Source organism: Budorcas taxicolor, chromosome 18, assembly GCF_023091745.1.
Source record: "Budorcas taxicolor isolate Tak-1 chromosome 18, Takin1.1, whole genome shotgun sequence".
NCBI lineage: Eukaryota > Metazoa > Chordata > Mammalia > Artiodactyla > Bovidae > Budorcas > Budorcas taxicolor.
The window spans coordinates 12,752,499-12,776,017 of record NC_068927.1 but is presented as its reverse complement, the minus strand read 5'-3'; the positions used below and the strand labels follow the sequence as shown (position 1 = coordinate 12,776,017).

Here is a 23,519-nt window from a genome sequence, read left to right as displayed (position 1 = left end):
CCTTCCGGGCATCTCAGACCCAGGAGTCTGCAGGGTGGAGACCCCTCTGGGATGACGTTCAGGGTGGAGGCAGATGGTTACTCCACCACCCTCACTGCCACCTCTTGCTCGTCTCACCACCAAACTGCCTGGTTCTACTTTCGCAGTATTTGCTGGCCCATCACCAAGGCTGGTGGGACAACATGTGAGTCCCTTGACCATCTGATCCCAGCTGCTCTTTGTCCCAGGACACTTCTGCCAAAGGTGAATGGAGCGTTCTCCTGACAAACTTGACTCCACGTCCCCATGGTGTAAAATAGGACCCTCTCTTTCAGGTAATACAATACAACTTCTCTCTTAAGCATGTGCTTTATTTTTTTTTAATATAAATTTATTTATTTTAATTGGAGGCTAATTACTTTACAATATTGTATTGGTTTTGCCATACATCAACATGAATCTGCCATGGGTGTACATGTGTTCCCCATCCTGAACCCCTCTCCTACCTGTCTCCCTGTACCATCCCTCTGGGTCATCCCAGTGCACCAGCCCTGAGCATCCTGTATCCTGCATCAAACCTGGACTGGTGATTCATTTCATATATTATACATGTTTCAATGCCATTCTCCCAAATCATCCTACCCTCTCCCTCTCCCAGAGTCCAAAGGAGTGTTCTATACATCTGTGTCTCTTTGGCTGTCTCGTATACAGGGTTATCATTACCATCTTTCTAAATTCCATATATATGCATTAGTATACTGTATTGGAAGGAGATCACCCTGGGATTTCTCTGGAGGGAATGATGCTGAAGCTGAAACTCCAGTACTTTGGCCACCTCATGCGAAGAGTTGACTCATTGGAAAAGACTCTGATGCTGGGAGGGATTGGGGGCAGGAGGAGAAGGGGACAACAGAGGATGAAATGGCTGGATGGCATCACTGACTCGATGGACGTGAGTCTGAGTGAACTCTGGGAGTTGGTGATGGACAGGGAGGCCTGGTGTGCTGCAATTCATGGGGTTGCAAAGAGTCGGACATGACTGAGCGACTGAACTGAATTGAACTGATACTGTATTGGTGTTTTTCTTCCTGGCTTACTTCACTCTGTATAATAGGCTCCAGTTTCATCCACCTCATTAGAACTGATTCAAATGTATTATTTTTAATGGCTGAGTAATACTCCACTGTGTATATGTACCACAGCTTTCTTATCCATTCATCTGCTGATGGACGTCTATGTTGCTTCCATGTCCTGGCTATTATAAACAGTGCTGCGATGAACATTGGGGTACACGTGTCTCTTTCAATTCTGCATTCCTATACACTAATAATGAGAAGAAAGAGAAATTAAGGAAACAATTCCATTCACCAGTGCAATGAAAAGAATAAAATACTTAGGAATATATCTACCTAAAGAAACTAAAGACCTATATATAGAAAACTATAAAACACTGATGAAAGAAATCAAAGAAGACACTAGTAGATGGAGAAATGTACCATGTTCATGGATCAGAAGAATCAATATAGTGAAAATGAGTATACTACCCAAAGCAATCTATAGATTCAATGCAATCCCTATCAAGCTACCAACGGCATTTTTCACAGAGCTAGAACAAATAATTTCACAATTTGTATGGAAATACAAAAAACCTCAAATAGCCAAAGCAATCTTGAGAAAGAATAGAACTGGAGGAATCAACCTGCCTGACTTCTGGCTCTACTACAAAGCCACAGTCATCAAGACAGTATGGTACTGGCACTAAGATAGAAATATAGATCAATGGAACAAAATAGAAAGCCCAGAGATAAATCCATGCATCTATGGACACCTTATCTTTGACAAAGGAGGCAAGAATATACAATGGAGAAAAGACAATCTCTTTAACAAGTGGTGTTGGGAAAACCGGTCAACCACTTGTAAAAGAATGAAACTAGAACACTTTCTAACACCATACACAAAAATAAACTCAAAATGGATTAAAGATCTAAACGTAAGACTAGAAACTATAAAACTCCTAGAGGAGAACATAGGCAAAACACTCTGTGACATAAATCACAGCAGGATCCTCTATGACCCACCTCCCAGAATATTGGAAATAAAAGCAAAAATAAACAAATTGGACCTAATTAAACTTAAAAGCTTCTGCACAAAAAAAGAAACTATAAGCAATGTGAAAAGACAACCTTCAGAATGGGAGAAAATAATAGCAAATGAAGCAACTGACAAAGAACTAATCTCAAAAATACACAAGCAACTCCTGCAGCTCAATTCCAGAAAAATAAATGACCCAATCAAAAAATGGGCCAAAGAACGAAACAGATATTTCTTCAAAGAAGACATACAGATGACTAACAAACACATGAAAAGATGCTCAACATCACTCATTATCAGAGAAATGCAAATCAAAAAAAAATGAGGTACCACTTCACGCCAGTCAGAATGGCTGCTATCCAAAAGTCTACAAGCAATAAATGCTGAAGAGGGTGTGGAGAAAAGGGACCCCTCTTACACTGTTGGTGGGAATGCAAACTAGTACAGCCACTATGGAGAACAGTGTGGAGATTCCTTAAAAAACTGGAAATAGAACTGCCTTATGACCCAGCAATCCCACTACTGGGCATACACACCTAGCATGTGCTTTAAATAACATGATTCAGCTTTAGATGAACAGACGCCAGGACCTATAGGAAGAAGAGCAAGGACCCCTCCACCCCTCCCCTCCACAGTTTTCCTGCCTTGAACCTGAGGGTCTGCATGTGGCCGCTGCACCTGTTGGCCATTTGCTGCCAGAAGGAGCAGCTCAGCGGCTATGTTGCCAAAACCAAGCTTGTTCTTCTTGGCAGATGTTTTTCAACATCCAAAATGGATGATACTAAGCGACTCCATTGGCTAGATTAATTCGTTCCACTCTGGGGGAGATGCTGGCCACTCCTCGTCTGGTGGGGCCCTGGGGAAGCAGGCTGACTGGGACCCCACAGCAGCTGTGCTGGACCTGGCTATTGCCACACCTGCCCTAACGCTACTGCAGCCCAGAGCTCTGGGTCACTCTGGGACCCCTTCAGGCAGAGGGTGGAAAGGAGCACCCACCTGCACCAAAACATTGTTCAGGATCTCCCTGTTGATAGCACACCTGGCATTTCCACAGCAGATCAGCTGACAGGTCACAAAGGGACCCCTGACCCAGAGCAGGTGTGTCTAAGGGCTGCAGGTGGTGGGAGAGGGAGGGGCCAGCCCTTACCTGTTGCACGTGGACCCTTTACACTTGTCCTTCATCTTGGTGTCACACTTGACGACTTGGGCTAGGAGAGAAATGCAGAAACACTTGTCACGGCAAGAAATGGGAGGATGAGTCTGAGAGCAGATGCCATCCCCACCCTGAGGAACTTTCTGGAATATCCTGGAATCCTCGTCATAACGAGAGCAGAAGCGTCACCCACTGGCTGCAGGCACAGGGTGGAGGTTTGAATCCCGGCTCCTTTTTCCAGTAGGACTGTCACCTTGGACACTTACTTCCCCTCTCTGAGGTTCAAATCCCACTTATTAACGGGGATGGGCACAGTGTTCACCTCCAGGAGTTTCTCTGAGCCTTGATGAGAAAGTGAACCAACCCTGGAAGGCAGCCTGGTACACTGAGTTCCCCTCAGCCTCACAGGGCCTGGAGGGCAAGCCTGGTGCAGCCCAGGAAGTGGGGACCCAGCCATTCTTCCCAGTGTCATCTCCCCTACAGCCAAGAGGACTTTGCCAAGTTTTCCTTTTGGTTTAGTTTATAGGGACATATCAGAATCTTGGAGTAGCATTATAGTTTGACAGAAAGACGTATTATTTTGTAATTTTACATTATCGAAAAATAAAATAATAATGAAAGAGTTTGGGACCTCTGGACAGACAAGGACATCAGGGTATTTCCTGGTCACAGAGAGCTGCTGCTGCTGCTGCTGCTAAGTTGCTTCAGTCGTGTCCGACTCTGTGCGACCCCATAGATGGCAGCCCACCAGACTCCCCTGTCCCTGAGATTCTCCAGGCAAGAGCCCTGGAGTGGGTTGCCATTTCCTTCTCCAATGTATGAAAGTGAAAAGTGAAAGTGAAGTCGCTCAGTCATGTCTGACTCTTAGCGACCCCATGGACTGCAGCCTACCAGGCTCCTCCATCCATGGGATTTTCCAGGCAAGAGTACTGGAGTGGGTTGCCATTGCAACCCACTGACTAAACAGGTGGGAAGCCCAGGGGAGAGATAACTGAAGGCACACAAGAACACCGGCTGGGTGGGGGGTGGCAGGAGGGCAACTGACAAAATAGCCAAGGCTTTCTGAGAAAGATGGGCGTGAGCCAGCCTCTTGCTCAGAGCCGAGTCCAGTTGTGTGCTGTGTGATGGTTTAGAGGGAAAACAGAGACACTGGTGGGCAGAGGAGCCATACCTGGTGCCGTGTCTGTAATATAATGCCTTCTAGAGCCCCCAAACTTCAGTAAAGGTGAAGCATACACAGATGACCCGGGCCAGGGATGGGGTAATCAGAGCCGAGCAAGGAAAGGCAGAGAGAAGCAAGCCCCAGGAGGGGAAGGGTCTTGGGAGACCAGAAGTGAGCGTGAGAACATGGCATCTGGGGACCTCCAAAAGTATCTGGGGAAACAGCCAACTTCCCGCCTTAACGGAGCTGATAGAGGCAATGCTGAGGACCTCACAGTACAGCTGACACTGGGGACCCATGTGACTGCAAAGGATCCTCACAGCGACCTGACCGAGCTGCAGCCGCTCTGGCAAGGAGATGGCTGAGGAGGGACAGATGAGAACATCCAGCCCAGGTCTAGAATTCATAGCCTAGCTCCTTAGTGACTGCTTCAGTTCTTCTCTGTCAAGAACACAATGCCTCTCCTAAAATATGGACACAGGAAATGCACACACCCGTGTCTCTAAACTAAAACAGTGCTAACAAGAGTCATCAGGGCTCTGACTTTACAGATGAGCACGTGGGGTGTCAAAGAGGCAGGTCCAAGCCACAGGACCCGTGTGCGTGGTGGCCCTGGGAGCTGGGCCCCACGCTGCCTGTTCACTCATCCTTTGGGAGGTGGGCACCCCAACAGGAACCCCATCTCAGCCTTGGTCCTCTCTGAAAGGACAAGAGAAGGTCTAACCTTAAAATAACTGCATAGGGGGGCTGGGGGGAAGGCCACCCAAGCACAGCTCCTGTAATGCTTCTTTTGAAATGACTTTAAAATATCATTTTTTAGAAATGTGTTTGGGTGGTGCTTTTGCAAGCTACACCCCACTCTGGTCCCTGCTGTTTGTCGACTTGGGGACCTCTCAACCCACTGGCTCCCCTACTCCGTTCACCCGAGAAAACTGTCCCCCTCCAGAGGCGGCCAGCAGGGCAGAGCCCCACTCACTCATGTAGTTCACAGGAGAGTCTTTCTTGGGCTTCGTGGGTTTGATCACCCTCGGGGTGATCCAGACGTGCTTCTCATCAGGAATAGGGGCCATTTCCACCTCGTTCATGTCGTCTGTTTCAGGTTCCTGGCCGTGAGTCTCTTAATAGTGAAGGGGGGAGAGAAAAGCAACATGCTGGGATCCAAACGAAATGCACTTGGGAAAAACTCAAAAAGCCATCTGGAGATAAAACTAGTTTGAGGTTTGCTTTCACAAAGGGTCATTTCAGCAGCAAAGAGAAAGTTCCACTTCAGGGCCAACTGGCCAGGTGGGATTCTCCCTGCCAAGGGCAATGGATGGCTCTCTGCTCACTGTGCTTGATTTGGAACCCAAGAGCAGCTGGGCTGACTTGAGGTTAGAAGGCCCCTGCACCCACCCTTGGGTGGTCAGAATGATTTCTTGTCCCATCTCTGCCTACTCACCACTGCCCACCCAAGGAAGCAGCTTCAGAAAGCCACCTCATCCTCTGACCCCAAACCGCAGCTGTCTCCCTGAGGACCCTCTGCCCTGGGTTCTCACTGCGGGAGGGGTCCTCCTAGATACATGCCATCGGGATGCAAGAATACCCGTGTCGATAGTCTTAGACCCATTGCCCTCTACAGCCCACAGGTTCTGCTCCCTTCCCCACCCCCAAAGGTCAAGATCACTTAACCTTTCTCTGCACTGAAGTTCTGAAACCCAGTAACATTGGAACTGTCACCCAGAAAGAGCCAAAGACCCAACTCTTGGTTAAAAAAACTTAGTTCACTGGCTCCCAACCTTTTCCCCAGCCAAATATGGTTATTTCTCCAAACATGACTGCCACTTTCATGTTTCAAAACATTCTAATTCACCAAAGAAACTGCATTTATTAAGCATCGGTTCTCATTATGAAAGTCACCATGATCTGTAATCATGATACCAAGCTTTCAGATCAGATCAGTCGCTCAGTCATGTGTGACTCTCTGTGACCCCATGAATTGCAGCACGCCAGGCCTCCCTGTCAATCACCATCTCCCAGAGTTCACTCAACTCAAGCCCATTGAGTCGGTGATGCCATCCAGCCATCTCATCCTCTGTTGCCCCCTTCTCCTCCTGCCCCCAATCCTGCCCAGCATCAGAGTCTTTTCCAATGAGTCAACCCTTCACATGAGGTGGCCAGAGTACTGGAGTTTCAGCTTCAGCATCATTCCTTCCAAAGAACATCCAGGGCTGATCTCCTTTAGGATGGACTGGTTGCATCTCCTTGCAGTCCAAGGGACTCTCAGGAGTCTTCCCCAACACCACAGTTCAAACTCACCAATTCTTCAGCACTCAGCTTTCTTCACAGTCCAACTCTCACATCCATACATGACTACTGGAAAAACCATAGCCTTGACTAGATGGACCTTTGTTGGCAAAGTAACGTCTCTGCTTTTCAATATGCTATCTAGGTTGGTCACCACTTTTCTTCCAAGGAGTAAGCGTCTTTTAATTTCATGGCTGCAGTCACCATCTGCAGTGATTTTGGAGCCCCCCAAAAATAAAGTCGGACACTGTTTCCACTGTTTCCCCATCTATTTCTCATGAAGTGATGGGACCAGATGCCATGATCTTCGTTTTCTGAATGTTGAGTTTTAAGCCAACTTTTTCACTCTCCTCTTTCACTTTCATCAAGAGGCTTTTTAGTTCCTCTTCACTTTCTGCTATAAGGGTGGTGTCATCTGCATATCTGAGGTTATTGATACTTCTCCCGGCAATCTTGATTCCAGCTTGTGCTTCTTCCAGCCCAGCGTTTCTCATGATGTACTCTGCAAAGAAGTTAAAGAAGCAGGGTGACAATATACAGCCTTGATGTACTCCTTTTCCTATCTGGAACCAGTCTGTTGTTCCATGTCCAGTTCTAACTGTTGCTTCCTGACCTGCATATAGGTTTCTCAAGAGGCAGGTCAGGTGGTCTGGGATTCCCATCTCTTTCAGAATTTTCCACAGTTTATTGTGATCCACACAGTCAAAGGCTTTGGCATAGTCAATAAAGCAGAAATAGATGTTTTTCTGGAACTCTCTTGCTTTTTCCATGATCCAGCGGATGTTGGCAATTTGATCTCTGGTTCCTCTGCCTTTTCTAAAACCAGCTTGAACATCTGGAAGTTTGCGGTTCACGTATTGCTGAAGCCTGGCTTGGAGAATTTTGAGTATTACTTTACTAGCGTGTGAGATGAGTGCAATTGTGCAGTAGTTTGAGCATTCCTTGGCATTGCCTTTCTTTGGGACTGGAATGGAAACTGACCTTTTCCAGTCCTGTGGCCACTGCTGAGTTTTCCAAATTTGCTGGCATATTGAATGCTGCACTTTCACAGCGTCATCTTTCAGGATTTGAAAGAGCTCAACTGGAATTCCATCATCTCCACTAGCTTTGTTCGTAGTGATGCTTTCTAAGGCCCACTTGACTTCACATTCCAGGATGTCTGGCTCTAGGTGAGTGATCATACCATCGTGATTTTCTTGGTCGTGAAGATCTTTTTTGTACAGTTCTTCTGTGTATTCTTGCCACCTTGCCTTGCACTCCAGCCAAAGCAAAGCAAAGTATTGCTTGTGTGCCCTTATCAAACATGAGCTGGTGCACATCTGCTGGGGGACTCGGCAAGGATGCCGTGGACCAGAGTTGGAAACCCCTGCCTTCTAAGCTTCTCCAGTGAGAAAAGACAACAGATGTACTTTGATAAGAAAGAGTTCACGGAGCAGGAATGTGGCCCTCCCAGGCTTCTTTGTGTCAATGAATTAAGACTCAAGTCCCATCAAATGTCCACCAATTCTGAGCCTTATCTCCATTTCTCCTTTAGGGTGACATTTCTTCTCTGAAGGGCAGACCAACCGTTTTGTGTTGACACAAGCCATTCAATTGAAGGGTGACTTCAAGATTTCTTTCAGAGATCTTCTCTGGATGCCTTCTGATAGGATACTCTGCAGACATTTCACTGGCTGACTCATCACTGTACAACCACTGCCCCAGGGGAACCCTGGGGATACAACGGGAGTAGGAGGATGGACAGGATCGAAGTCAGAGGAGAACATCAATCCTGAGTCCCGAGTTCATTACCAGAGCTCGTCGGCCTTCATGTCCGGCTCCTGGACGACATGCTCACCACCACCTGCCTCCCCCACCAGCTGAAAACTCCCTGAGGCAGCAGCCAGCCTGCTTCACACCCTACTCTACAACAAGCTCCAGCACACAGCAGTTGCTCAACAAAATTGGCTGCATGAAGGACCATCAAACCCACCCCTCCAACCCCTGCAATGAATTCTGTCTTTGAGGAGGAAAGGAAAAAAATAGTCCCAGCAAAGTTTAAAGATATTCAGGAAGGGGAATGCGGAAAACATCATCTGTAGCTAAACTCTATAGGCAAAATCTTTAAGAAGACGCTGGGTTTGCAAACAGCACTTGGAACCCAGCAGCGGTCTCTGGTCTGTCTTCCCGTCAATGTGGCTATTCAGGCTTGCCCTTCACTGAAAGCCAGAGCTGTCTCTGGAATAAGCTGGGTTTTCTTCCACTGGCCTTTAGGATTTTTATACCTCATAATCGCGGCTTTATTTAGCTGAATATAGTTGGGTAGAGCAGCCTAAAGCATTTGAGGGCTCACTATTTCAGAAAATGGGCAGACAGTCCTCACCCTCAGACACACACATGAAAAGTGGAATGCTTACCCAGAGGATGGGCTGTATTTGAGCACATCCTAATTAAGATCCCCTGAGTGGACCAGCATAGGCCTGGGGAAATTCCATGCCCAAGTTCACGCCAAGGTTACCCTGTGCACTGTCCAGCTCCAGACCAGGGGTCCCGGGGCACTGAGCATTTCTACGTCATTCTGCAGACTCCATCTGGTTCTGTAAGTGTGGACAAAGCTCATAGCTAATGTCAAGTTCTCGTGTCATCCTCTCATTGCCCTGGGAAGCGTGAACAGCCCCATTTCACAGATGGGAAAACTGAGGCTTGCAGAGGCTCTGTGACCTGCCCAAGCTCACACAGCGGAGAGTCAAACTCCTTTCCCTGAATTCCACACCCTTCATCGCCACACAGGGACAGGCTGGAGGGGTAGGAACACCTCTTATGGTGTATCCTTATCCCTGCTCCATCTCCATTAAGAGGTCAAGGCTTTGCCAGGCACCTCAATAAACACTTATTAAGTAGCTTATGCAGATAAGCTGCTTTAGAGGAGACTTTCTGCATGGTTAGCTAAGGAAATCAGGATGCCCGCCAAGTGAAGTTGGGTATTTTCCACCAAAAATAAAGAAGCAAGTCCAGGAGGCTTCATTGGGTGGGTTAACCTGTATCTAGGCTGTCTTTGTGTACATTTGTTCTCTGACAAGGACCCTCTGTGGACTTTGGGGGTATATTTATTCAGACAACATGCAGAACACACCTGCTAGGTGCCCCTGGAGGCCCTGCTAGGTGAACCAGCAGTTGTAACTACAGGTGATTCAAGTTCATGGAGAGTCTGGGTGCAGTGAGAGCATGGAGGCAAGTGAGTGGCTTGGCTGTGAAATCAGGGAAGTCTTCCTAGAGGAGGTGTGATACCACAATTGTGTTTTCCAAGAAAAGAAGGCATGTGCCAGGATCCTGAGATGGATGGGGACCCCAGTAACCCCTAAGGTGAAGAACTCCATGCCAGGTGACGAGTGAGGTCATACCTCCCCACCTGCTTCTCCAAGAAAGTAATGGGCTGGGTCCATAAAGTGCTGACTATGTGCAGGCTGCTGTCCTAGTAACTCATACCTTCCTTACCGCATCCTCCCAGCAAACCATCTGCAGGAGATGATGGCATTACTCTTACAGATGGGGAAACTGAGGTTCAGAGAAGGCAAGCAGTTTGCCTGGCATACCCAGCCCCTCTGCCCGCCCTGCACCACAACAGTCTGCCTCGTGCACACATGGAGCCCCCAAAGGGAGACCTGAGGGGGTGCCCCCAGGGGTCTGCCCTCCCTCACAGTCCCCTAACCAGCCCCCAGGATCTGAGAGGGGACTTGTCCCTCTGGGTGACCAGAGAGCAGCCACAGGACCCGCCTGAATGAGGACCTGGAGCCTGAGATGCCTCAAGTGTCGGCCTGCCTTCTCAGCCCTCCTATTAACCTCAGGGGCTGACACGTCACCCCATGCTCACACAGGAAAAACGAGGCTCAGACTGATGAAGTGACCTGCCGGGGTCCCCCTGCTGGAACGTGCAGGGTTGATAGCCCTCAAGCAGGTGTACTAGACTCTAAAACCCACTTGTCCCAGGAATCCAGGTATTGGAGTGGGACTGCGTGGAAATATTTCACTAAGGATAGGCGTGGGGACCCGGTCTCGAAGACAGTGGAGAGGGGGAGCAGGAGGAACTCCACCTAACAAACGCCTGTAGCCCCCTACCACGCAGCGGGCACTGCCAGGACCTGGGCGCTGCGCCACGGCACAGTGGCTCCCTGGGGGGCGCGCCCTTCCCTTGCTTCATCACCAGGCTCAGTCTTCCTCAACAGCTGCCTGCACAGTAGGCCCTCCCTGACCTGGCCCACGGCGGAGGCTCATGCTACGGCCCCGAGGCACCTGTATCATGCCCTGAAAGGGGCCACGGCCCCACTGGATGTCAGGTTCCCCAGGGCAGGGCCGGGACTGGTCCCCATAGTCACCCCACCCCGTCACCTAGCAACATCCTGGCACACAGCAGGCACTCAGGATGTTCACACTAAATGCACTGACTCTCTCATCTGAGCCTGAGATGCTCACGGACAGAGTCACCAGGCCCATTTTGCTGCTGGGCAGAGAGACCGAGGGATTTAAGCAAAGAACCTCAGATCACCAAGATCCAAAGCCGGCAGTCTCATGTCTGGACTCTGGGTTGAGCCCCTGCTTCCCCCAGAGACTCAGCTCCCCACATGTAAGTCATGACCCAGGGGACCACATGGACTGGGCCACACTGACCGAACAGTCAGACCCTTGCTTCTCCCCTCAGAGGACGCCCCGCCGCCACCGCCCTGCTGCAGCGAAAGATGGCTGGAACTCCACTCTTCACCCTGGAGCGCACTGGGCTGACCCCACGAACCCCCGGCAGGGAAGGGCCGCTGCCTCTTGCCCGTGCCAACCCTCCTGAAAGGCCCCTCTCAGCCGTCACAGGACCCGTTGATGCAGCCACGTGAAAAAAACACACCTCAACCGCAGACACGTGGTCAGCACCGCAGCTGGGATGGAGTTGGAGGAAACAGTCCAAAATGTGAGGAGCACTTCAGGCGTGAAAAATGCGCATTATTTACAGGAGCGGGGCAAATGGAAGCACCCTGAGTGGCCGGCAATAAACAAACGCTGGTGTCGCTGGGAAATACAGGGCCTGAAAGCTCTAGCCAGGCCTGAGCTGAGGGGGGAGGGGAACTTAGATGTTTATGACGAGTAAGGGCCTGGTGAGCCGCACACGTGGGTTGGTGGGGGGCTGGTGGGGACAAGGACGAGCAGGAGGGGCTCCGACAGCCCACCCAGCCCACAGCTGGTCTGGACCATCCACCACACGGCTGCTTTAAATTCCTCGTTTGTTGTCTGTTTTATACCAAAGTCTGAGCACCAAGAGGGCAGGATGCCTCTGGTCAGTGCCGCCCATGGGAGACGCCCACTGGGGGATGTCCTAGGGGGAGCTGGGGCTCAACCCCAAGTCTGGAGATGAGGAGGGGAGGAGGGGAGCGTGGGCTGGAGTCTGAAGATGGAGGAGGGGAGCAGAGGCCAAGGGTAGAAGGGACCAACTTCTCCCCCTAGCTGTCCAACGTCCCCGTTTCACATTGGCAGCTCTATGGCTCAGGGATGGGAGCGGAAGCCTGCTCCCAAGGGCTCTGAAGCGGATTCCTACCTTGGTAACAGAGGTTGTTCTTGCAGCCACCGCCGTACTTGGCCGGGCACTCAGAGCAAGGCTGGCCGGTTCTGTAGGGGGCTTCTCCGATCCAGTTGCCCCTGAGGACAGACCAGAAACACCATCACAGGGCTGCCATGCCAGAGCCCGGGGACCCCTCTTTCTGTTCTAGACTCTCTTGGGGCCCTGACCTGGGCAGGGAGGAAGGAAAGTATGAGGGGGACAGGCGCTTGCCCTGAGCCCCTCTGTGCACAGCGTCTAGAGAATTACAGAATAATCTAGCCAGGAGCCATGAAGTGTCCTTCTCCTTCTCATCCTTTGTCCTGTGGCCCCCACCTACCCACGCTGCTCCCTCGCACAACTCTAAAAGCCAGCGGCACCGCCTCCTCCCCCAGCCCTGAAACTGCTGGGACCCTCCCATTTAAGCCATTTCTCAAATGAGTGATGGGCAGCCTGTTCCAGGGAGGACCTCAAGGTTACTGGCTTCTCACTGCATACCCATCCGCTTACTCCATCCTTCCAGTACCCTAGGAAGGACATGCTAGAGTTCAATCCTTTATCAGTAGAGGAAAGAGGCTCAGAGATGTTAAGTGACTTGCCCAGTGTCACACAGTGAGTGAATGTGAGGGCTGGCTGGGATTTGACTTCAGCCTGTGGGGTTCAGAGCTTTGACTATACTCTGCTCGTGGGGCTGGAACCAAGGTCCCTCTGGGCATCACAGGTGCCAATCCGTCTCCCTCTAAGCTCCCAGAGCAGGAAAACCAAAGGCCACTCGGTGGGAATTCTCCAGGGCCTGGGTAGCGAGCGGGTGGTGAGCAGGACTCCAAGGCTCTTCTAGTGGTGCCTTTGGCAGCACAGGCTGGAGCAGTGACTGGGGGCCGGTCTTTGTGATCTGTTCTAGGAACTTCCTTCATGGTTGCCCCACTCAACCAGGTATCCTCTCAGGAAATAGCTGCAGGGCCCCATTCTTGGGCCAAGGGTGGCCGAGCCATGAGGAGCAGGCTCCGGGGCTAGACCTGGCCCTGCCAACCAGAACCTCTACCCCCTTCTCTGCGCAGGGTAACCTTGGGGCCTGGTCGTGAGATGAAGGAGGTGGCTGTGTGTACGCCTCACATCGGGGCTGGCCTCTGGTGATGGCGACACACTCTCTGAGTGCTTGCTAAATCAGCAGCCTCATGGGGTGACGGTCTGATGGCTGTCCAGGGTGGCCAGGGAGGGAGGGGTCCCGTTAGTGCTGGCCAAGGGACAAACTGCAGAAAACATACTATTTGCTCCTGGTCAGCACAAATAGTGGAATGGAACCACCCAGGGCCACGCGGGTGTCCGGCTGGGGATGGTGGGCAGGGGCTGTCCTAATCTGCACCCAGAGAGGGCAAAATAACATTCCCCAGCAGGCTGCAGACACTGCTTTGTTGAGCACATCTGCCTCACATGCAGGCTGGCTGGGACTCACGGAGGGCCACGAATTCGGGTTGACCCCCACAAATGGACCATCACCAGGTGGACCCTGGGTGCCCCAGCACCTGCCCTGTCCCTGGGTGGGGCTCAGTAGGTTCTTCAGACCATTTGGGCCCCCAGATGGGCTCTTCCCCTCCCCAAGCTGAGTTTGCCAGAATATGTAGGCTCCACGTTTCCTCAGTGACAAACCATGCCTCCCACAGGACTGGAGCAGTAACTCTCAGAGTTAGACATTGTGGACATGGGCTGGGTGCCAGGCGTCCTGGGAGCCCGTCTTCCAACCTGGGTGCTATGTTATATATACATGATCCATGGGCTAAACGTATGTGCACACCCCCCAACTCATATGTTAAAACCCTAACCCCCAGGGTAGCTGCATTTGGAGATGAGGCCTCAGAGGAGGTGACTGAGGTTAAACGAGGTCACAAGGGTGGGGACCCTGATCCGATAGGATTAGTGTCCTTATAGGAAGAGACATAGGGAGCTCAACTTCCCCTCCATCTCTCTTCACCCCCTGCACACACTGAGGAAACACCATGTGGAGACATGGGGAGAAGGTGGGCATCTGTGAGCTGGGAAGAGAATCCTCACCGGAAACCAGCCCTGCTGGACCCTGATCTGGACGTCTGGCCTCCAGGGCTGTGAGAGAGAAATCTGCTGCTGAAGCCACTTTGTTACAGCAGCCTGTGCTAATATATGTTTATACACGTGAAAATTGACCAGCTGTACTTTCAGGATTAGTGTATTTTACTATACATAGGATATTAATTTTTTTAAGAAAGGGATAGGAGCTAAATTACGGGGAAGTGGTATTTCTAGTAGGATCTTCTAGTGTTTGGGGTTTTTTTAAATACACAGTCAAATTGAATGATTCCTCACTCCCCACCTGCCACCCTTCCAGGAGTTCTGACCAGCTTACTGCCCTTCCATGGGGCTTGGTCCCTCCCACTGATGACACAACCCCTAACCTCATCCCTGTGGCTGTGGAGACACTGCTACCACTAGCATGCCAGATGGTTGATGGAGAGTTTCTATTTTCCTCCCGACCTCAGCGATTCCCTCTTCATCCCACCTTCTCACGGCCACTCCTGACCCAACCCAGTAAATGAGGTCATTCCTGCTTCATGCAGTCACTGAGAAAATATCCCTTAAGGGCCCCTGCATGCAGGGCACAGTGCTAGGATGGCTTGCCAGCCCCATGGCCAGTGCGCAAACCACAGGCTGTGAACTGGGTGAGCTGTTCTCCAAGAATCAGCACATAGTTGTCTCATGAGCAGCAGAGGCATATGAGTAAAGGGGTAAGTGACACACTGATGACATCAGGATGCTGTAAAGATGAAGAGGGACTGTGGCCACAAGGTTTGATGAGGCCCCTTCTGGAAGGGGAAACATAAAGAAGCAAAATACCTATTTACTAGAGTGCTCTTTGCTGCATTTTTTCAGAGAAAAAGAATCTTTATAGTGGACTCCACTAGTTGCCCAGCCAACAGCTATTCCTGCTTCTGACTTATTCAAGTAGTCCCAGAGGACGATTTGCCAAGCCAACTGGGACAAGTTCATTGGTCAAAGCCAACTGAGGCAGTCTTGTTCCCCCTTGCCCATGAGCAGTCTGGTTCTGGCAAATGACTTAAGGAGAAAGTGGGCCAGGGAAGAGAAAAGCCAAAGGAGAGAACTCTTTTCTACCATTCGCTTCCCTTCTGTTTGGGAAGACTTGGTGCCTGATGTTTTGCAGCCTTCTTAAGACCATGAGGAGAGGACAGTACTGCAAGAAGAAAGAAAGTTCGCACTGATACTGCTGAGCTACTAAGCTAACCCAGACACACTAATCTCTGAATGTGAAGTAATGAAGAGACTTTACCACTTAAGCCAGTTCTAGCTGGGTCTTCCACGGCAAGCAAACACACTCCAACCCATAAAACCATGTCACTTGTTCTTACTTTGGAGAATAATTGCAGACGAGGTAGACTGCATTTTCCCAAACATCTCCCCAGACATTCATCCTCTGGCAGGTGTTCACGGCACAGCCGATCTTGTTGGTTGTGGCCCAAACTATCTGAAAAGATGACATCCATACATCAAAGTTCAAGGGGAAAATGACCAGGGTGACATAATCTGGCCTGAATCCATAAGGTGCCCACAGTAAACGGGTGTGTGGTAAAGGCCCACATTCTTCCCTTAGCCCATGAAAGATCCAGACATTTGTTTAAATCAAAAACAGAAACGTGAACAAAACAAAACAAGGAAAATGCCCCAGCAATGTAAAACTGCCACAGAAGTTTCTAGTGCTTATTGTCAGCTTCCATATTTGTGAACCAGCCACAAACAGCTCAACCCACCAGTTATACTTTGAGTAGGACTGAGTTAAAGGGAAAAAATTAAGGCAATGATAGAACAGAGGTTCTCTGATTGGGGGAGAGCCCCAGAACTCTGGGGGGTGCCAGGCTGAGGCCACGCCTGATCTTCTAGCCTTACCTGGGTGTAGTGGGTGCACATGAGCCCAGAGCACCTCTCCGGACACCAAGGGTTGCACTCGTGGGGGTAGGGGTAGGTGTAGTCCTTCACCTCATCGAACCAGGACTGCACGTGGGAGCCAGGGGAGCGATACCTGCAGGCACAGAGGGACAGGGCAGCTTGTGAAGCTCCGGCCACCACGTGCACAGCAACAGAGACCCCTTCTGGCAGCACCACCACCCACGGTGGAGCTGGAGGCACGGGGGTGGCGGGCGCTCCTCAGGCCAACAGCCCCACATCCCACCTGGCACCTGCTAGAAGTGCTTAAAACACGAACTGGCCTCCTTCAGAGTCCAGGAGTATGCCTGGGTGACCCAGACACCACCTGTGTGTATGGGAAACCTGTATCTGGCCCCAGTGAATCCTTTCTTATACTAATAATTATGTATTTTTTATATATATTTGGGAAAATATATGCAGCCCCTGAATCCCATATGTCACAGACTACTGCATAAGAAAAAACTGAAGGGGGCGAAAACCTTGCTCCAAGCTCCCGTTTGGGATCCTATCACCTGAGCCTTCCCTCGCCCCCAGCACTTAGAAGACCCTCCCCACCTCTTGTTGGTGGCCGCTGGCCCTCTCTTCAGCCCCAGGCTGGCACTGGGAGAGAAAATAAGCCAGATGCAAGCCCCGGTTGCTGTCACCAGCAAGTGTGGACAAAGTGTTTTCAATAAGCAGAACAGATGCTGGGGGAACTGGGCACTTCTGAGGGCACCGTGGGGAGCAGGGCAGCCAGCAGTCCTGTAAGGATTACTGTCAGGACTCAGGTAATGGTGGCGGTCAGTGCCCTGGCCAGGGAAAGCACCTCTCTGCTTGGGGCCAGCTCGGAGGAGGACACACAGACAGTGACAGAGCTCCAGGGCCACAGGGTACCCACCACCCCATCTATCCATGTCCCACAAGCGTGCTGCCAGGCTGGGCCAGTTTTAGAAAGAAAACATTCAGCTGCTGAGGGGCTTTCAGATGAGCGGCAGATCTGGAAAGTGAGTCAGCAATATTGATCCAGAAAGGGAACAGCCTTTGTGCCATGGACCCATCAATCCTACTCCTTGGAGTTTTCCTAATGAAATCATTCAAATGAGCCAAAAGGGAAAAAGAAAAAACAAAACCCAGCTACAAGGATGAAATGGCTAAATTCTGGTCTGTCAACCGGACGGCTCACAGGCAGCCTTTAAAATGTGATAACCATGACAAGTATGTACTAGAAAACTGTTTGATGTCATATGAGAAGGAAAAAAAAATCAATAGCTGTCCTGGCCACGGTTACAACTATGCGAAAAAACGTCGGCCAGATGCAGCCCAGGAGCCCCACAGAAAGAGCTGACCAGGTCAGAGGGTCCATGGGTTGGGTTCCTCTTGAACATTTTCTGGCGATGCTGTCATAAGACTGACTGGATAGAAAGCGGAAAACAACACCGGGTTGCTCTGCCTCCACAGAGTCAAGCCTCTAGCCCGGTGATGACCCCTTGCCCAGGTCCTGCCCAGAATAACCTGGCTAAAGGAGAGTGCAAGGGCTTGGGGTCCCATTAAAATCCGAGCTCAGAAACTGGATATGGTAGGTCTGAAGGCCAGCAAACCCTGCCCTGAGTTTTCAGGGGCCCTGTCTAGTCCATATCAATTTTTCAATGAATGGGGCAAAATGAAGCAGACTCTGGAACCCTAGCGATTCCTGGGCCCCTACTCAGAGAACTCGTGTGCCTTGCACATGGTCAGCGAGTCTCAACCTGTTGGAAGACATCTTCCCCACTTCCTCTAAGGAAACCGGCCCAGTTGACCTGGGCGAAGGTCAGTGGGTGACATTTAACAGAGGCTCAGAGGTCCGGCAGAGTGAGTGAGACCCCAGGTCACAAGTAGGGGGCCATGGCGGCTCTCACCTGCCCCAGTGCACGGCCAGGTTCTGCCCGATGGACACCAGCAGGCTGGTGGGCCCATGCTCCCAGATGCATTCCTGGGCCCAGGCCGTCGCCGACTTCTCCAGCTCTTCATCCCAGGTCTGCAGGGGACGAGAAACGGGCACCAGGAGGTAGGGTCAGGAGTGTGTGGAAGAACTCAAACTGCACAGACGCCCCCAGCTCGGGCCCCAGGACGACCCTAAGGACCAGGCTCAGCTTCCGCGACACTGGACTCAAGGACTCCGAGAGCATTTCAACAATCTCTGCTCAGCAAAGAACCTGGAGGAGCCTGGATGCTCAGAGCTCCTGCTCATCCCGTAACTTGTTGGGAACCCTGGCAAGTCCCTCCTCTCAGCCCCAGCCTCCTCGTCTGTGACACGGGAGGATGAATACCCTGGAGATGTGTGGTGGTCATGGCTGTACAATGGTGTGGAGGCACCTAGTGCCACTGAACAGTGCATTTTAAACTGGTTGAAATGGTAAGTTTTATATTGTGTATATTTTACCATTTTATATATATATATATATATATATATATATATATATACATATACATTTCTTTATACACACACATGCTAAATCGCTTCAGTCATGTCCAACTCTTTGTGACCCTATGGGCTGTAGCCCGCCAGGCTCCTCTGTCCATGGGGATTCTCCAGGCAAGAATAATGGAATGGGTTGCCATGTCCTCCTCCGGGAGATCTTCCTGACCCAGGGATCAAACTCACATCTCTTATATCTCCTGCATTGGCAGGCAGGTTCTTTACCACCAGCGCCTCCTGGGAAGCCCATATATAACCCTCTATATATATACACACATACATACACACACATATAGAGAGATTTTTTTTTTTCTAAGTAGCAAGAAATGCCTTTAACTCACCCAGTCCTGCTCCCCTCCGGCAAAGCCCAGCCTGAGGCAGGGTCTGGGACAACGAATCTGCCACCTGCTCCCTTCCCAGCCAGCACAGGGCACATATATAACTCCCCGGAAGAGAAACCGGTGAAGCAGGTGAGGGAGACCGCTTCTCTCTTTCGAGAAACTGATGCCCAGCGCCCTCAGGCTATGAGCCAGCGGCTGCTTGCCCCCTCCCAGAGTCTCCCGGCAGGCAGGAGGCCCAGCCCCGCACATGGTAGATGCTCACTGACAGCCTGACGGGGAGGGCCCTGGGATGTTCCAGGAGACTGGTGCACCAACCGCAGGACCCCAGCACGGAGGCACCCCTTGCCCCAGTCTCCGGTCCTGCGTCTCCTTCTGGCCAAGATAACTGCACTCCTCAACATCCAGGGGCAAGTCCTAAACCCAGACAGGCTGGCTCCAGAGCCTGTCTACTTGTAAAACCTCAAAACAGGGTGTCTTAATTCTGTGGGGTTTTACAGTCCACCTCTTGGGATGAGCCTGTTTCAGAGGGCTGTGGCTCAAAGCCCCAAGAAGCAGGGCTGAGCAGGAAGCCATGGATCTGAGACACTCTCTCCAATCAGTGCCGCCTGTTGTTGGGTGGATGGACTTGGCAGGCGAGGATCCTGGCAGGGGGCAGCGGGAGCCTAAAAAGAAACCTACCCTAATTCTCTCCATCTTTAACCCTAAAGAGCTCTGCATGGCTGCCCTGCGCATTAACATTTTGAAAGGGTGCCCACTCTGCCTCCTAAAATTAGCACAGCCCCTTCAGAACAAACCCCTGGACTATTTTCTTGAGGGAAAAAAAGAAATGGTTTCATAAGGAGTCCCCAGGGGACAGCCTTGCTCAGGCTCTGCCCAGGCGGCATCCACTCATCCCTGGTGATGGACCACCTCATCGGGCACAGCAATGCCTAGGGGCCCACAGCCACACAGGCAGGTGCCCGACCATGAGGGTGACCGAGGGCAGAACATGATCAACACAGAGAGCGGCAGCTGAGTCCAGAGGAAGGAGGGGGCCAGGGCCTGGGCTGCACGGAGCTGGATACGGGAGTGACAGGGTGCAGATGCCCAGGGTGCAGAGCGGGGGCTCTACACACAGCACCCCAAGACCTCTCTGGCTGCAGAGGAGGAAGGGAAACAAGCTAACCAGACAGACCAGGGCTCCTGACAAGAGGCCTCGGGTGCCAGGCAAGAAGCAGAGAGGGCCCTCAAGGCTCCTGCCAGGAGAAAGGCTGGAAGAATAAAGATTGAGGAATTACAACGTGATACCAGGATTCAGAGGGCAAGATGGGAGGTGAGTCCCCCTCCAGGGCTGAGGCTGCCCCGCTAATCAAGGTGAGAACACCATGGGCAGGGAGGATGGAAACAGCCAGAGAAAGAGCCCCAGGTACCTAGAGGGGCAGCAGGGTGGGGTAGAGTTCAGACTAGGCATGGACAGGTGAACGAGAGTGTGGGTCCTGGACTCAGCTGGACCCAGGTCGGAATCCACCTCTGCCTCTGCCAGCTGTGTGATCCCGGGCCAGTCTGTAAAGCTGGGGGGAACCCCAGTGCCCACTTCATGGGGCTGAGAAAACCAGACATGGAGACACGTGAGCGAGGGTGGAGCTGGGGACGGGCACCTGGAGCTGGTTGCTCCTTCTGTTCCTAAGTGCGGGGGCTTCTCTTGAGGTACAGGGGACCCTCCAGTGTCCCTTCTCGGCCTCCTCCTCCCAGCAGGACGCCCCACTGCTCAGACTCAGCTGCCCCTCGCTGTGTGGACAGAGGGAGCACTTGAAGAGTGGGGTGGAGGCCACACTGCACGGAGGCCACGGTACCAGCACAGCCCCAGGGCTGAGCGTCTGTGCTGGGCGTGCGACGGGCGTGCCACCAACTGCCAAGTGAGCGCCGAGGCCAGAGCCCAGCCTGTGACCCTCACCGGCCCCCGCCCCGAGCCCCCATGCCGGGCCTGCCCCGGGCCCGGAGCTCACCATGTACTCCATGTTGGAGGCGGGCGGTGACACCTGGCCCCGCAGCTTGTTGTGAAGCATGAGGATCTCCTCCCGGTCCGTCCTGGAGATGGCCCTCCGCGCCCGCGAGTGGGGCTGGTCCTGTTGGTATTTGCTGAGCAGCTTCTCTAAGTGTGTGACATTGGGCAGGAGAAAGCCTTGGGCTCCGCAGAGCAGCAGCACCAGCCCCAAGGGCACGACGCCGGTCAGGACACAGCTCATGGCTCCACGCTGGCAGTGAGGACAGGGAGTGATGGGTGGCCTGGGTGCCTGAGACAGCTGGGCACTCTCGTGCTCTGAAAGGAAGCAGAGGGTGGCCGGAGAAGTCGGTCAGTGCCAAACCCGCCATGGCAGAGAGTGGACCGGGCACCCCTCTCTCCCCACTGTGCAGATGTGGAGACTGAGGCTCCCAGAAGCTACACCAGCAAGGTCCGGCAGGCAGGAAGTGGTGGAGCTGGGATTCAAGCCAACAGCCTCCAGCACGGCAAGCGGCCCGATGCCACATGGACATCCTGGCTCGGTCTCTCCCAGACTCAGCTGCTCGTGGCGCCTCCTTTTCCTCACTCTGAGTCAGCATCTGGATTCATTCAGGGCTCCGGTGAGTCTATGGCCTGAATTAAACTCCATCTCCTGCCCCCAAAAGAGACTGCTAAAGCCATTTCATGTCAGCAAAGGATGTGCCGTGAACCAACAGGGGTAGCAAACTTCCTAGTCCCTGTGAAGTAAGACTCAGTTCCCAAACTGGCCGTCAGGCACCCCTAGACCCATCCCTGCACAGGCTGCTCTGGTCACCCCCTTCCATGGGGTGTGTAACCATCACACCCTGCGACACAGCCTCCCAGGGCCCAGCCACATGCTCTGCTAACTTGATCCTCAGAGAAAGAGACAGGGCCTCCCAGGAGTACCTGTGCACCCCACTCTCACCCTGTCCCTGCCTGGCAACCCCCCCAAACAGTCCAGCGTGCAGCCTTCCTCGGCCAGCTTCTGTCTGACAGTGGGCCCGTTATGGGCACTGCTGGGTGTGACCCTCTTGGCTGCTGAGTGAATGGTTCATATGGGTGATAAGCACCCAACAGCTGCATCAGCGGGGCCAAGAAAGGGATGGAAGATGGTGGCTGGGACTCCTGGGCCTCCCAGCCCCTCTTGGGGCTGTGCTTCCCAAGGAGTGTTTCTGGAACCCTAGCTCTTGACGCGTGCCGGGCCCGGGGCTGTGGTGCACGCCTCACGGTCACATCAGTTGGGATTCACCCCCTCTGAGATCCAGTGCCTGACGCTGTCATTTTATGACCTGTCAAGGATCTTCATGATCCGTCCTTGCCTTTGGGCTCTGGGCCCTTTTCCCAAACACCGCCTCTCACTAACCTTTCTTCCTTGGCAGGCATCTTAGGAAAAGCTGTCTTAGCCTTGGAACACACTTACTAATTCTAAAATTCCCCAGCCCGAAGATAATTTATTAGGTTGAGTTTCCGCTGTGCCTTTGCTCCTTCCCAGAGCCCTTCCTGAGCCTCTGCAGGGGCCAGTCGCCTCATCCATGTCATCTCCAGCCCTCACGACAACCCAGGAGGTCGGTGTGCCCTTGCGACCACATTACAGATGGGGAGGCTGAGGCTCAGAGAGTTGATCCCAAAGGCTGCTTACTGGTAAGACTCAAACCCAGGTGTGATGTCCCTGAGAGCCTGGGGTTTTCCAGCTTGCTGCCCTGGTTCCTCTCACCCTGGGGGGCCAGGGGTCACACTACAGGTCACGAAGTGTGGTCCTCCTGATGGCTTGTTGTCTGGTCCAAGAAGACAAGACAGGGCTTGTCGTTCACCCTTGTTCGTTCACCCTCTCGCCTCTGTTTCACCCCCAGGGAGAGTCGGTCAGTTACCCAGTGACCTTTATAGACACCTATTTTGTGCTGCACACTGAGAGAGGAGGACAACAAGGCACTTCCCTGGCCTCAAGGGGCTCCCAGTTAGGCCGGGAGACGGGCAGGGAAGCCCCCAAGCCCTGACCAGTGGGATAGGCCTGGCTGAAGACAGCACGGAGAGCTGAAAGGAGGGCTCCAGAGACTGCTGGCTGAGCAGGGAGGGAGGCAGCCTGGAGGCTGGCCCACCCAGAACCCCAGGAGGCCCCTCTGGCATCTCCCACGTGAGCAACAGCCAGGGTTTTGTTGGTTGCGTTGGAGTGGGGCTGCAAGATGGCAGTGGAAGGCGGGGATCCTCTGGGGCTTGCCCTGGGCACCCAAGAGGCTGAGCACAGAGCCTGGAGCGATGGGAACATGGCAGTTCCCATCTCCATCCCTGGAAACTCTCCAGGGTCCTGACCAGGCTTACGCTTCAGATAAAAGCAGCCGACATCCAGGCGGAGGCCTGGCTCTGTGGCCTCTTGGCCGAGGAGTTCCCTCTGGGGCAGAGCCGCAGGGCCCACGGGAGGGCTTCTGTGTGCTCATTCGCCCCGTGGGAATCAAGCCAGTAATGCAGACGCTCCCAGGGTCCCTGCCACCTCCCCGCTTACTCACACCACCATATATGACCATTTCCCAGCTGCAGAGACCAGGCTGAAAAGGAT

The 23,519-nt window shown here is 52.4% G+C and overlaps 1 protein-coding gene across 1 annotated transcript in view; it reads right to left on the bottom strand.

Moving 5' to 3' along the window:
* The window catches only part of CRISPLD2 (cysteine rich secretory protein LCCL domain containing 2), a 67,566-nt gene that overhangs the window by 29,784 nt on the left and 14,263 nt on the right, over positions 1–23,519 (bottom strand). Inside the window, exons 2-8 of the mRNA XM_052656125.1 lie at positions 20,952–21,265; positions 18,066–18,184; positions 16,153–16,285; positions 15,618–15,733; positions 12,223–12,323; positions 5,362–5,502; positions 3,218–3,278 (exon numbers count right to left, since the gene is read on the bottom strand). Of these exons, the coding sequence (XP_052512085.1) occupies positions 3,218–3,278; positions 5,362–5,502; positions 12,223–12,323; positions 15,618–15,733; positions 16,153–16,285; positions 18,066–18,184; positions 20,952–21,191 (911 nt within the window). The 5' untranslated portion in view covers positions 21,192–21,265. The remainder of the gene's footprint in view (positions 1–3,217; positions 3,279–5,361; positions 5,503–12,222; positions 12,324–15,617; positions 15,734–16,152; positions 16,286–18,065; positions 18,185–20,951; positions 21,266–23,519) is intronic.